This window comes from Electrophorus electricus, chromosome 15, assembly GCF_041902795.1.
Source record: "Electrophorus electricus isolate QZ-2024a chromosome 15, ASM4190279v1, whole genome shotgun sequence".
In the NCBI taxonomy this organism is placed as follows: domain Eukaryota; kingdom Metazoa; phylum Chordata; class Actinopteri; order Gymnotiformes; family Gymnotidae; genus Electrophorus; species Electrophorus electricus.
In genome coordinates, this window is record NC_137511.1 from 24975367 (window position 1) to 24989665 (window position 14299).

The 14299-nt window shown below is 41.3% G+C and overlaps 1 protein-coding gene across 7 annotated transcripts in view; it reads right to left on the reverse strand.

Annotated features, from left to right (window-relative positions):
• Positions 1-14299, reverse strand: part of arhgap44b (Rho GTPase activating protein 44b) — a 33331-nt gene that overhangs the window by 16712 nt on the left and 2320 nt on the right. For all 7 annotated transcript variants that reach the window (XM_081698000.1, XM_081698004.1, XM_081698003.1 and 4 more), the window contains exons 2-11: positions 8847-8886; positions 8525-8644; positions 8030-8106; positions 7837-7948; positions 7628-7704; positions 3440-3554; positions 2833-2901; positions 2554-2635; positions 2132-2259; positions 1716-1827 (exon numbers count right to left, since the gene is read on the reverse strand). In XM_081698000.1, coding sequence (XP_081554126.1) covers positions 1716-1827; positions 2132-2259; positions 2554-2635; positions 2833-2901; positions 3440-3554; positions 7628-7704; positions 7837-7948; positions 8030-8106; positions 8525-8644; positions 8847-8886 — 932 coding nt within the window. The remainder of the gene's footprint in view (positions 1-1715; positions 1828-2131; positions 2260-2553; positions 2636-2832; positions 2902-3439; positions 3555-7627; positions 7705-7836; positions 7949-8029; positions 8107-8524; positions 8645-8846; positions 8887-14299) is intronic.

A 14299-nucleotide genomic window follows, 5' to 3' on the forward strand; every position in this document is an offset into this window, starting at 1 on the left:
TGTCAGAGTTTATCACAATGTACTATCTGGGTTAGGGTTAGTTAGGTTAGGGTTAGGAGCAAATCTACACAAATTAGCAAACATTTACAGAATTTAATATGAAGTATATGTTTCAAAATATTGGTAATTTGATCTGATCTCTGTCCATCATAAGCAACATAAGGCTTATGCATTTTCTCTAGCTGTTACTTACCTGAGATTCTTTAAGCCTAGATGGCCTTCCCATGATGATAAAACAGGAGAAGCTGGTGACTGTGATGAATCTTTATATGATCCCCAATATGGATTAAATAGGTTGGGTGGGAGTACACCATTTGGAATACCTTAAAGGTTGTATTAAATTAAATTTTAAACTGTTCTGTGATAGGTTTGTGTCTTTGGTCAGAGCAAAAAAGCACTAATATGTTAGCAGAATCTCTGTTATGTGAGGCCTCATGAATCAGAGGTGTTTTTTCCAGCACATCCCACTGTTGCTCAGTCAGATTCAGATTTGGGGAATTTGGAGGCGAAGTCAAAATATTCAATTATTGTCATTTTCCTCAACCATTCCTGAACAATGTTTTCAGTGTGATAAGTCACAGCATCATACTGAAACAGGCAACTGCCATTATGGAACACTGTTACCATGAAGGGATGTACCGGGTCTGCAACAATGTTTAGGTAGGTGATACATGTCAAAGTCACATCCATATGACTGGCAGGACCCACGGTTTCCCACCAGAACATCTCCCAGAGTATCACACTGCCTCCACCAGCTTGTCTTCTTCATATTGGGCATCTTGGTGCCATCTGTTCTCCATGTAAGTGATGCACAGAGACCCGACCATCCACATGACGTAAAAGAAAATGTGTCCATTGTAGGAGCTTTTGGCAGTGGACAAATGAAGATCAGATTTAATGGCCTGATATGGATGCAGATAACAGAGGCTCTGTGATGCTTATAGTGTGAATAGCAAACATGGGCACTCTGCCTGGTCTGCGACTACATCAGCCCCATACACAGCAAGCATATAACACCAACCCCATACAGCAAGTATACATGTGTTCTATAACACCCTTCTATCATAGCCAGTATCAACCTTTTCAGCAATTTGTGCTATAGTAGCTCTTCTGTGTGATCTGATGAAACAGGCTAGCCTTCCCACTCCACACACATTAATGGTTCACAGGTATATGCTTAATTATAGCCAATCCTGGCAACACTTAGGATGGTCTGTCTGGTCTTGGAATCCTGGTGGACAGTAGGAGGTGATTTGAGCCTCTGGTGTTGTTACAAGTACCCTTCTGAGCAGTGCTCTTGTAATTGGACCCATGTCCATTCAGCTTGGTGACTAATATTCCTGACAGGAGTTTCCATGTTGTGGACAGGAATGTTATTAGTCTGGTGTTTGGCCCTTGTTGACCAGTACTGTCCTGCCTTCTGTTAACCAGCTTGGATGGGAGCTGTTATTCATCAGGTGGTTCATTTGATCTGCTAATGCCCATGCAGAGCTGTTACCCTCTATATATGCTCACTGTCTGTGACATCACTCGGATCTTTCACACAGAACTTTTCCGCTCTTTCTCCTTTTTTTCTCCTCTTTCTCTTTGTTTGGTGTGTGTATATACTATGCCATATCTTGGGTATGAAAATAGTGCTACATAAATGCAACTAAGAAACAAACAGATAAAGCCCTGGAGATTGATAGCGTGAGCACAGCGCAGTGGAACCTCACCAGCAATGGCATGTGGGTCGGTGGAGTACTCCTGGACGTCTAACACGCCACAGTCCAGTGATGCCTTCAGCTTCTTTAGCTTAGATGCTGATGGTGCCACGCGGAAAAGGCCCTGTACGAACACCCACAAACACACAAGGAACCAGGGAACATGGGTTCCGTGAAGTATGCAGTGAACATGGGTTCCTTGAAGTACCGCCAAAGCACTTTTCCCTGCTACATACTTTTTAAATGCAGCTGCATCTAAGTTGTATATGATGCTAGGACAGGTGAACTATAAATTATCTGACTGATTACCGGTGACCAGTGGGTACTATGGGTAACAGGTGAGGTGTGGTTATAGGTGAGTTATAGGGTATAATTGAGCAGTGGGGTACAAGGGAGTAGTGGGTACAGGTGAGGTGTGGGTAACATACCTCCTCCTGCAGACCCCACTCAAGCAGCATGGTGACACAGGCCTCGATAGGGAAGGCGATCTCACGGCCACTCACTTTCAGGTGATCCTCCAGGGGTTTCCCAAAGCATGGCTTCTCCACCCATGCCTCTGCAATGGAGCAGTTCAGCTCAAACCTACTCAATAGTGCAGTTCAGCTCATACTTACGCAATAGTGCAGTTCAGCTCAAACTTACTCAACTCAGCCCAGTTCAATTCAATCTTATTTCAACTCGGGTACAAATTTTAAATGTATTGCTGTTCGGTTTAGTTACAATAGGTTAAACAAAATGGTTTTCAACTGACACTGAATAAACCATTTTAAGTGCCTTTTTTAATTATCACAAGCAATCTTTAATTTGAATGAATCATATAAATGATATGATATGAATCTCTGATTCTCACCTTGGTGTGCTTTAATCTGAGGAAGAATGTTCTTGAGCAACTCCAAGGATTTTCTGTGGTACTCTGCTTGCACCTCAATCAACTGGGGTGAGAGATGAAAAGGGTCAGAGAGGTAGAGAAACAGATTAGCAAAGACAGCGAGGGATTATCAGTGAGAGATATTAGCAAAAAGAGAAGCAAAGCAGGAGAGAGATTATCAAAGAGGGACAGAGAGTAGCAAAGAGAGATTAGCAAAGCAAGAGACAGATTAGAAAAGGGTACTGCTAAACACATACACACCATCTGGAAGTAGTTTGCATAGTCGATTTCTTTGGCCACAAAACTGTACATGTCTGCTGACAGCTGATCCTGAAAAAGAACAGAAAAACAGATCCAATAGGACATGTCACCCTTTGAAAAACACATAATTAAATAAATAAAATGATCATAAATAAATAGAAAATAATTCAAGGTACTACTACTCTCAATGTAGTACTCACTACAAGTGTCTCAATGTAGAATGACTGACACACTGTGTGTATGATAACTAAAATACTTTGACTTGCAAGAAAGCATTTCAAAAATTGTATGGAATATTCTAGTTCATTGCATAAATTACTCCTGAAATGAGATAAAATCCTAATGTACGGGGTCTTTAAGCAGATGTTCTCCAGATCTGCGTTTCAGAGAACATAGTTTTCTTTGGTCTTAGACACAGATAAGAACCATAGTCTGGATGAGCTGAATCGTGTGCTGTACAAGAACTATGAGACCATTCAGGGCAGATATCTAATCTTAGCCTAACTGTAGCTATTCTATAGGACATAAGATTTTGTTTACCAGTATATTATTTTCAAATTTTGGGAATTGTAAGAAACCCCCACTCTGCTGAAACACACACACCCACCCTGCAGATCTCCATGCGATTGGCTGCCTCCTCCATCTCTTCCCTGACGGCCTCAACCTTGGCTCCCATAGCCTGTTCTTTAGACAAAGCTGAAGACTTGGAGCACTGGTGCCATCTACAGGTCAGAGAAGAGCATAGTATGATAAAGGATGATTTGGGATTGAAATCTCTGAAAATTCAAGTCCATCTAAACATCCCTACTGCATCACCCATTCCATCTAAACACTCCCACTAAATTCTTTATGATCTGTTTAGAGGTGTGACTAAAGTGTTAATGAGATGTTACCTAGTGGCAATGTCTGGTCAGTTGTAGCATGTTGATTTAAAAATTCAAATTCTATTAACACAAATATTCTGACCACTAGTGTATATTGGCAACCTTTTCTCTAAATGCAGTTTGCATGAACAGGGACTACAACTTGCTGTCTGCCCACCTGCCTGTGACTAGGTGGGAGCAGCACAGACAGACAGTACTGAGTGTTTTCATCTGTATTTGACAGTACCTCATGCACACTCACCTGAAACACACTCATACATACTGGCACACTCACACACTAGCACAAACTCAGCTACTGACACTGGCACACACTGACACACAGGCCAGTGTTGGCCAGAGGAGGATGACCCCCACCCCTTTGAGTCTTGGTTCCTCAAGGTTTCTTCCTCATGCTCTAGGGAGTTTTTCCTTGCCACCGTCGCCCTTGACTTGATCACTGGGGGCTTGGACTTGGACATTTATAAATCTGCTTTGTGATGTTGTTGTAAAACATGCTATATAAATATTTTCTCGCTTTGACAGACCCCACCCCTCCAACAGACACACACTCAGCTAGTGACACTGGCATACTCACACTAGTACTTCATTCAGATTTCAGGACCTGCTCAAAAGCATTTGTTAAAAAGCCACTGAGTCTTTAACCAGGGTTCTATGGTTACCTATATATATATATATATATAATATATTTGTCATTACTCTGCATTGAGAAGAAAATGTTTTACTCAGATTACACTGACAACTGAATCCAATTACACTAGTACAGCAATTAACCAACAGTCACCTAGAGCGCAAAAATAGCAGACAAATATAATTTTGATCTGACACTGAACAGTCCCATCAAGGGTTACTGTGCATGTGCACATCACTTCATTTGTTTAATAGTTTCTTGTTTTTTAATAGTTTTTAAAATCAATTCAGTTCTGTTTTTGGGACCCAACATTGTGTCCAGCTAGGATTTCTAAAATCTCTCAAATGTCTGGGATTTGTCTTTCCTTCTATATTGATGACGCTGATCATGTTGATCAAGTTGACGTTTGCTCCCTACAGTCGCCACACACTGTGAGGCTGTTTTTGCCTTCTTGCATGACACAAATGCTCAATCATGTACACAACCTACACACAACCATTGGTCAGACTGCTTCTCAGCATGTGTAGATGCTTAACAGAAGCGTATGGCCAGAGAGGATCATTCTTTATAGGTCCACCACCACCATCCCCACACCCTGAAATTGGGAACCAAGACCCAGTGAGTCCATGCACCAAGCTCATCACCAGAGCTGCTGACCTAAGACTGAACATCATGGATATGCTGGGAACTAGTTCTAGCAGACTACCAAGACCAAGTGAAGTACCTGAACAGCTGCTGAGAGATGTGAATGCAGAATCTGACTTCTCAATATATGGCTGAACACATCTGTATTCACTCTTGAATACTCATGAATACTATGAATACTCAGTTTAAAATATCCTGTTGCACATGTGACTCCTAAATTAAAATCAAATTGAAGTTAAATTTTTAGAAAAGAAGGAGCAGTTGCTTGCATTTTACTCACACTGAAGAAACACAGTTTAACACAACACTGAATGAAACTATGGGGTCTACTCTGTGTGTGTGTGTGTGTATGTGTGTGTGTGTGTGTGTGTGTGTGTGTAGTTTGCTGCAGGTGTTCTGATAATCACTGATGATGTTCAGTTAATCTTTTCAGGATAAACATAAAATATGTTCAATTAGATTCAATATATAAAATGTTTTGAACAAACTTAGAGCTAAAATGCTTGGCAAAGTCTCAGTCAGGTATCAAACTGAACACAGTCTTGGTGTTTCGACCCCAGGTGGGTGGTTTTCTGTATTTGTCCTCCATGATTCAAGTTAAGTGTCTCGTTGTCAACTGTCTCCATCTGTGCGCCGCAAAAGGTTTTGACTATACTATCTGATTGCGGTGCCCTTTGCTCCGATTGGTTGTTCCACCTCACCCCGACTAAAAACTTTGTTTTTGGTTCTGGTACAGTTGTGTACACTCGAGGCCAAAAGCTAAGACTAGCACAAATTTTGGTTTTCACAAAGTTTGTAGCTTCTGTTTTTCATGGTGGAAATTTTCATCAACTGTTGATTGTGAAGAGTGATCAGATGAATAGTAATTAATTGCAAAGTCATTCCTTGTCATGAAAATTAACTTCATCACAAAAATTACTACATTCCAGCCACTGCATTTCAGCCCTGCCACAAAATGGCCTGTTAACATCATTTCAGTGATCTTCTCGTTAGCTCAGGAGAAAGTGTTAACTAGAACAAGGTAGTTGATATCACTCTGTCATGCTGATGAGAAGAGCAGACTGGTTGCTTTAAAAGGGTGGTGGTGCTTGACATTTCCTTCAGTTAACCATAGTTACCTCCAAGGAAACACGTGCAGTCATCATTGCATTGCATCAAAAGGGCTTCACAGGCAAGGACATTGCTGCTTGTAAGACAGCACCTAAATCAACCATTTATCAAATCATCAAGAACTTCAAGGAGAAAGGTTCAACTGCAGTGAAGATGGCTTTAGGGATCCAAGAAAGTCAAGCAAGCACCAGGACTGTCTCCTAAAGGGATAAAGCTACGAGATCGGGTCAGCACCAGTGCAGAGCTTGCTTAGGAATGGCAGAAGGCAGGCGTGAGTGCATCTGCACGGACAATGAGGCGAAGGCTTTAGGAGGATGGCTTTGTGTCAAGAAGGGCAGCAAAGAAGCCACTTCTCTCCAAGAAAAAACATCAAGGACAGACTGACATTTTCCAATAAGTATAGGGATTGGACTGCATAGGACTGGGGTAAAGTTATTTTCTCCAATGAAGCCCCCTTCAGACTGTTTGGACATCTAGAAAAATGATTGTCCAGAGAAGAAAAGGTGAGCGCTACCATGAGTTCTGCATCATGCCAACAGTGAGGCATCCTGAGACCATTCATGTGTGGGGTTGCTTCTCATCCAAGGGAGTGGGTTTGCTCAAAATTCTGCCTAAGAACACTGCCATGAATAAGGAATGGTATCAAAACAACTTCTCCCAATGATCCAGGAGCAATTTGGTGAGGAACAATGCTTTTTCCAGCATGATGGAGCACCATGTCACAAGGCAAAAGTAATAACCAAGTGGCTCAGTGAACAAAACATTGACATTTTGGGTCCATGGCCAGGAAACACCCCAGATCTCAATCCAATTGAGAACCTGTGGTCAATCCTCAAAAAGATGGTGGACAAACAAAAGTACAAAAACTGTGATCAACTCCAAGCACTGATTAGGCAAAAGTGGGTCGCCATCAGTCAAGCTTTTCCCCAGAAGTTGATATCCAGGATGCCAATGCGAATTGTAGAAGTCTTAAAAAAGAAGGGTCAACACTGTAAAAAATAAACATCTGACAAAAGGATTTTTAAAAAAACAGGCAGTAAACTTTGTGAAAACCAAAATCTGTGTCGGTCTCAAAATCTTTGGTCACGACTGCAATTCTTGGTAGTGTGTATATCGTTGTGTAAACGTGTTTGGACTAGACCTCCGGTATTCTGACCCTGGCTTTGTTCCATTGATCATTGTTTATGCCCCATATGGAACTCTCTGTCCTATACGTTTGTGATAGTTTGGGAAGTAGGGTGTTTATTTTGAGCTTTCTTTTTTTTCTTCTGTTTTTAGGGAGTTAGAGCAGGTTATTGTTGTTTATATTTGTTATTTCTGGGATTTATGTTTGTTATTTTGGCACCGTCATCTCCTGAAGCACACCCCTCTATAAAATAAATATCCCTTTTTTCTTCGCTACATCCTTTTACACCCCCCCCCCCCCCCCCCCACTTTTCATGTTACTGTCCGGAGCCTAGATTGACTTGTAACACTAGGTATCAGAGTGAGCACAGTCTAGGCATCCGAGTGAACACCATGTTCTCACCGTGTCCGTGCAGAGTCCATATCCAGCACCAGCTTGGCTAAGTGTTTCCTCTGTTTTTGGATATTGGGAATTTCAACCTGTAAGAAAGCAGGAGCCCTCATTAGCCCCCAGTACTTCAGTAATGAGAACAGCACTAGAGCAATACACTGAGCAGGATATAAGAAACAAACAGGACAGAGGAACATGTGATGAAGTTCACACACACACACCTCGGCAAGTTCGTAGAGTGGCTCTATGACATCTCTGTCAATTTGGCCTTCGAACAGCAGAAGCTCCTGAGCCAGATGGTCCTGTGTCTCCCCACACATCTGTAGCATCTTCCTGCAAGCACATTTACAACAGTGGAGAAAACTGTGTGTGTGTGTGTGTGTGTGTGTGTGTGTGTGCGTGCGCATGTTTTACCCCAACAGTGAGTCATCCCCCAGAATAGTTGCTCCTTCCATAAGGCATTGCGCCAGTGTTGTTAGTGCCAGTTTTTTCTACATGGGAAATAAACAATTGCAATGTGAAATCATGCACACACACCTCAAAAAACAGAATAAACTCAAATGCTCACTGCTCACTAAAATGTTATCATGCCTGTAGTGTCTGTGACCACACATGTAGCATCTGTGATCACATGTGTAGCGTCTGATCACGCATACAGAGTGCAACCGAGGGTATAACCTTAACCCTAACCCTAGTTCCTCTATCACAGACTCTAAAAGAGTGCCTGTGAAACACTGTTGCTGTCAAAGTTCCTCACTGAGTGCAGGTAAAGATTGTTTGGTGGGTCAATACTCAGCACACACATGGACACCTACCACAGTTAACTCAGGACTTACACAGACATCTATCCTATTTAACTCAGCACACACACAGATAATCTACCCCAGTTAACTCAGAGTAGGGCCATACCGAAGGAGATCGCAAAGACCTCTTATCCATATCGACTCCTTGTTGCCCCTGGAGACATGCTGTCAGCTTCTTATGTGCGTTGTGAGATACCTGTTTTACCAGTTCCAAACGCTTCTCAACCTGCAGTGTACACAAAGAGCCACACCCCACACACAGGCGTGCACACATGCACACACCCCACATGCGCACAAAGGTGCACACACAAAACAAGAACTTCTCTATTATTATTCTCCACCTCAGGAAATGATAACTATTTGTTTTAATTTCACTGCTGCAGTGAATAGGTCATGTTTACCAAACCAACACACGCACACACACTTACCTGCAGTAAATCATCACTTAACACCTCAGTTTTTTCAGCCCTAAGAGGATAGAGGTGAGACAAGAGACAGAGGAAGCCATACATAAAATCATGAATTAGCATATTAATGACACTGCATAAAAACAGGAACGATAATAATAAACATTATTTATTATTTATTTATTTGTTTGTTTGTTTGTGTTTGTTTATAGCACTTTTCATATTGAGTTTACCGAGCCTTGCACTTTTCATTTTGAGTCCAAAATCTTGTTTTACACAGAAAAGGTTAGCTGCTGATAAAGTACATACAATTTAATCTAAAATCAATAACATAGAAAGAAATTCTAATAAAAGGCTAATAAACCATGCTTAAGCCAGGCTAAACAAGTTTGTTTAAATCTGGATTTAAAGGAGTCACATTATGCTCATTTTCAGCATTTATAATTTTAGTTTTGGGGCCTACATGTACCAGAGATTTATAAACACAATTTTTCATTTATTCTCATACTGTAGATCTCTCTTCTGCCTCTGACTGAAAAGCTCTGTTACAGCTCCTGTATCTTTAATTCCTGCCCAGTGATGAGCCCAGTGTGTTCTTGGTCAGCCCACGCACTCTGAAATCCAAGCACCGAACTGCACAAGGTTTTTGAAACAGTCCTCCCTGAAATGCCAGTCACACTTTAAAATTCTTGGAACAGTGGTAAAAATTACTTTCAACCACTGACTTCTTTGTCACCCTGTTTGGCAGATCTTGCAAGAGAGATTGGCCCCACAACGCAGAAGCAAAGCATCTTCTTAAAATGACTGCAAAACTGAAGAAACTCTTTCCAGCCTCCATTATTTGCTATACAGTGTGTATGCCAAACTCACAGGTAGGCAGGCAGTGAGGATTGTGTTACGAGATTGCGTCATCTTGTAACAAAGTAAAGAACTGGAATTCAAACAAGGCTTTTCAGATAGCTGAGAAAAATTGGTTCTGTGGAAGAGTTTTACTGCCTCTAGCGTGTACTTTGTAACTTTTCAGACCATTTACATGTACAAAACACTATATAACACACTAAAGGAAACACATTTACCTGATGCTTTTATCCAAAGTGACTTACAATTATGACTGAACGCAACTTCAGTTGTTGAGGGTTAAGGGTCCTGCATCTCATCTTGGGTGGACACTGTATAAGTACTGAACTAAAGTACTGAACTAAAATGAAAGTACTGAACTAAAATGAAATGATTAAGTGGTAATCAATGATCACTCTTCAAAGACAAGAAGTGATGAAAAAAAGACTTGCTGTGAGTTTGTTAGTGTTTCTGCATGCTGATCTAGAGAGCCACAGCTCCCCCCACATACCTACTCTCACACAGACCCACCCCCCCACACATGCACACACACACACACACACCTCCCTTCTTTCTCACACACACACACACACACACACACACACACACACACACTCACGCTCACACACACATGCTCACACACACACACACGCTCACACACACACTGATCCAGAGAGGAAGTGAGAGAGTGAGAAATGAAAAACATCCAGAGAACGAGACCTGACAGACAGGTGCTAGAGAACGAGACCTGACAGACAGGTGCTATCAGCATTGAGCAGTTAAAAACATACAAACACACATTTAAATACATTTTACACAGACTACAACTTTTATTTTATGTTTCAAGTCCTTAACAGCTGAGCTCCTGCACACCTCGCTGAGGCCCTGAAGCATCATAACCCACCCACTGAAACCGTCATAACCCATCTCTTGCAACTCAGATGGTGGAAGAGAATATAGCTCTTAAACTTTGGAATAGTGTTCCAGAGAATATTCGGAATGCAATAGTGGTGTTTGTAAATCTGGACTCACTTGTTTAGCCTGGTTTATATGCATCTTACCATTTCTCTCATTTTGCGGAACTTTATTTTTGAATTTGTAGTAGGCTAATGTTATTCAATTCATATTCTTTACCGTGTAAACAGTATTAACTGTTTAGATGTAAAGGATTTGGACTCAAAATTAAAATATTTTTTATTATTATTAGCAATAGCTAACAAAGTAACAAAGTGTTGACAATATGAGAAGTTTGACACATTGCATCACGCTCTAGTAAAGGGTTAGGGTTAGGGTTAGGGTAAAGGTCTGGACGGGAAAGAAAAACTAAGAAAGACAACTGTTCCTCAGAGTTCCAAACAACTGAGAAAGTTTTAATTAGTGTTTAACTACAATTATTTGAAAAAGGTTTGTGGATCTCTTTTCATAGTGCATTACACAAATATTAATTATGCAGCATACTGGTTCTCAATTAAAATAAAGTTCCCTTACAGTGAATATTATATTAGCTTCTAAAATATAGTATTGAACCTTTATTGTTATTTAGTATATAGTATAAATCCACTAGTGCTCTCCACATCACAAACATGGGTTCTTTATTAACACACAACCGCAAACATTATGCCTATGTGCATATGTGTGTGTACTATGCTGGGTGTATGTTATGGGAGGGGTGTGTGTGTGTGTTACTATTCTGAGTGGGGTTTTTTTTGGGGGGGGGGGGTTACTTTGTAGAAACCACTCTGAATAATCAAAAACTTTAAATCAAAATAAGGAATGAAGGCTTTATGGAATAGGGAAAAGCACAGTTTCTTGTTCAAGGGCACAGAACCCACAGGCATACATGTTCCTGCTGGTGGCATTAACACCAGGGCATGACGGTGAGCTAGGTTTTCGTTGCTGTGTTGTTGACAAAAAGATCCATATCAGTACCAGTTCTGCCACATCTCACCTCCTCCCTCAATAACACAGACCACTGTAGGAAGTCTAATTTTCTTGAAGGTAACACTAATAAAACTGAAATCCTCAAACTAAACCCAAAGATTGCTTTCATGCCAGGGGTGTGGTTTGGGTTCGGGCATGTTTAGGGGTGGGCCTTTGGCGCTTTAGCGAATGAGAGATACACCTGTTGCCGTTCAAATGCATTGATGAATTACGCCTTTTACCATTCAAACACATTGATGAGTTACGCCTGTTACCGTTCAAACACATTGATAAGTTACGCCTGTTACCATTCAAACACACTGATGAGTTAGCCTGTTACCTTTCAAACAGTCAAGTTAGTTTACTCTGTGTCCTTCGCTCTTTTCTCCTAATGCCTCTGGCCCTGAAGACAACCAGCCAAACAAAGAAGAAAAAAAGTAATGTGATCAGCTCCTTCACCTTTTCTCTTTCTAGACCAACTCTCTCCCTCACACAACCTACTGTAAACTCTCCCTTTGGACTTAGTGTTCATGTCGTAGTGTTCGTGTGATGCTTACTGCTTGATAATTGTCACAGTTCCATTTATTTCAAATGAAATTATTTTTACAGTAGACACCATCACAAATCAATAAGCATTATCAATAGACTGGCATCAGCAGCCATTCTGTATGTTTACTGCTCTTGGGTTCCCATGCCAACAGTGCCATGGTAGTCCATGCATTGTTACCCAACCTACCCAACTTCTAACTGTTGGGGAAGGTTTAGGGTTAGGATTAACCCCATCATATCAGCAGTCCACTCCCTAAGGATATGCATAAGCATGAACAGCAATTACAGAAAATGTCTCTCTGTTCTCCTAAGTGCAGGCTGTTTGTTTCTATTTTTACAAAATTACTTATAGACAAAGAAAAGCACAATAAACAAAGTTAGCAACATGCATACACTGTCTGAGTCTCCTCCAATATTACTCAACTAGGGTTAACCCTAACCCAATCCATAACATATTACTCAACAAGAGTTAACCCTAACTGTAAGATATTATTCAACTTATGACATTTCTCTCTTTATGTTTCTGTGTCCCTAGACACTCTGTAGCTCTGGGGGGTGTTGTGGCTGGGGCTGGTGTTTACTCCATGTTTACCCCATTTCTGTGGTTTTGATATGACTTCAATTAAACACAGTAATGGCAGAATGCTGACTGGAGTGTTATGATGCAGTTCTTTTGCTGTTTGAGGAGTCTGACCCTCACTGACAGATCAGATTTGCCCATCACGATCATTTGTGCACATTCATAATTGCAAGTGACCTGTATCTGTCTGTAATAGGAATAGACCTCTCTAGCAAAGTGCACACTGATACATATTGCATGAGTCTCCTGTGTCACCACTAACAAAAGATATATTTGTGAGACAAATCATGGTATAAAAACTCGTACCATAGATGCACTGGTAGCTCATGCATGCATTTCATTTGCAGGTGGACAAATGCAATATGGGCATGAGCTACCGGTTCATCAAATGTACATGATCTGACTGTGATGGCAAAAAAAGCCAATGAGCTTTTGTGTTTTCACAGATACTGTTGTCACTCTCCTTCGCTGTTGTTTTGCCATACTGCCAGTGCTGACTGAAAGATGACAGCGCTAAGCATGTGTGTGCAGACAAGCCACATGAATTATGGACCATTCACATTCATGTTGAATGACCACAAATCAAGAATGTATCCATTCTAGAACCATGTATGAAAGTGGCTCAAATCTGATTTGAAATGATCTGATTAGTTTGTTCACACAGCAATAAAAAAAAAATTTAAAATCAGATCTGTGTCACATTAAAGCAAAACATTGGATTTGATTCACTTTAGACTGGTAATGTAAACAAAGCATAAATGGCAACTATATTCTGACAAATTACTCATAATACTATAATGATAAATAGAACTATACATTAGTACATAATTTATAACACTAACAGCACCTCCAAATTTGCATTTAGTACGACAACAATTTTGGACATCTTCATTTTAACCTGTATAATTGACTATAGCTATATAAAGCCAAGTGCCACAGACACTACAGGCATCAAAATTACAAGATTACAGCCTTCCACTGTAAACAAGTGGACAAAAAAATTTAATTTTATATACAACTGACAATATGCAGAAGGTCTGCCATCCATCACCTCGTTCTGCCCCATCCTATTTCACCCTCACTGTGGCACAGTGCTGTATATCGTAGGTGTACAGACTATAAAACTATAAACCTACGAACCTAAAACCTGCAAAAATGGAAATGACAGCCAGTGTGTCACCATGTTCCATTTAAATGCCAGGAGGTTAGAGCAGGGATTACTCCAACTCAGCCGGCTGGGTCTGAGCCACCAGGAGGTTAGAGCAGCAGGGATTACTCCAACTCAGCCGGCTGGGTCTGAGCCACCAGGAGGTTAGAGCAGCAGGGATTACTCCAACTCAGCCGGCTGGGTCTGAGCCACCAGGAGGTTAGAGCAGCAGGGATTACTCCAACTCAGCCGGCTGGGTCTGAGCCACCAGGAGGTTAGAGCAGCAGGGATTACTCCAACTCAGCCGGCTGGGTCTGAGCCACCAGGAGGTTAGAGCAGCAGGGATTACTCCAACTCAGCCGGCTGGGTCTGAGCCACCAGGAGGTTAGAGCAGCAGGGATTACTCCAACTCAGCCGGCTGGGTCTGAGCCACCAGGAGGT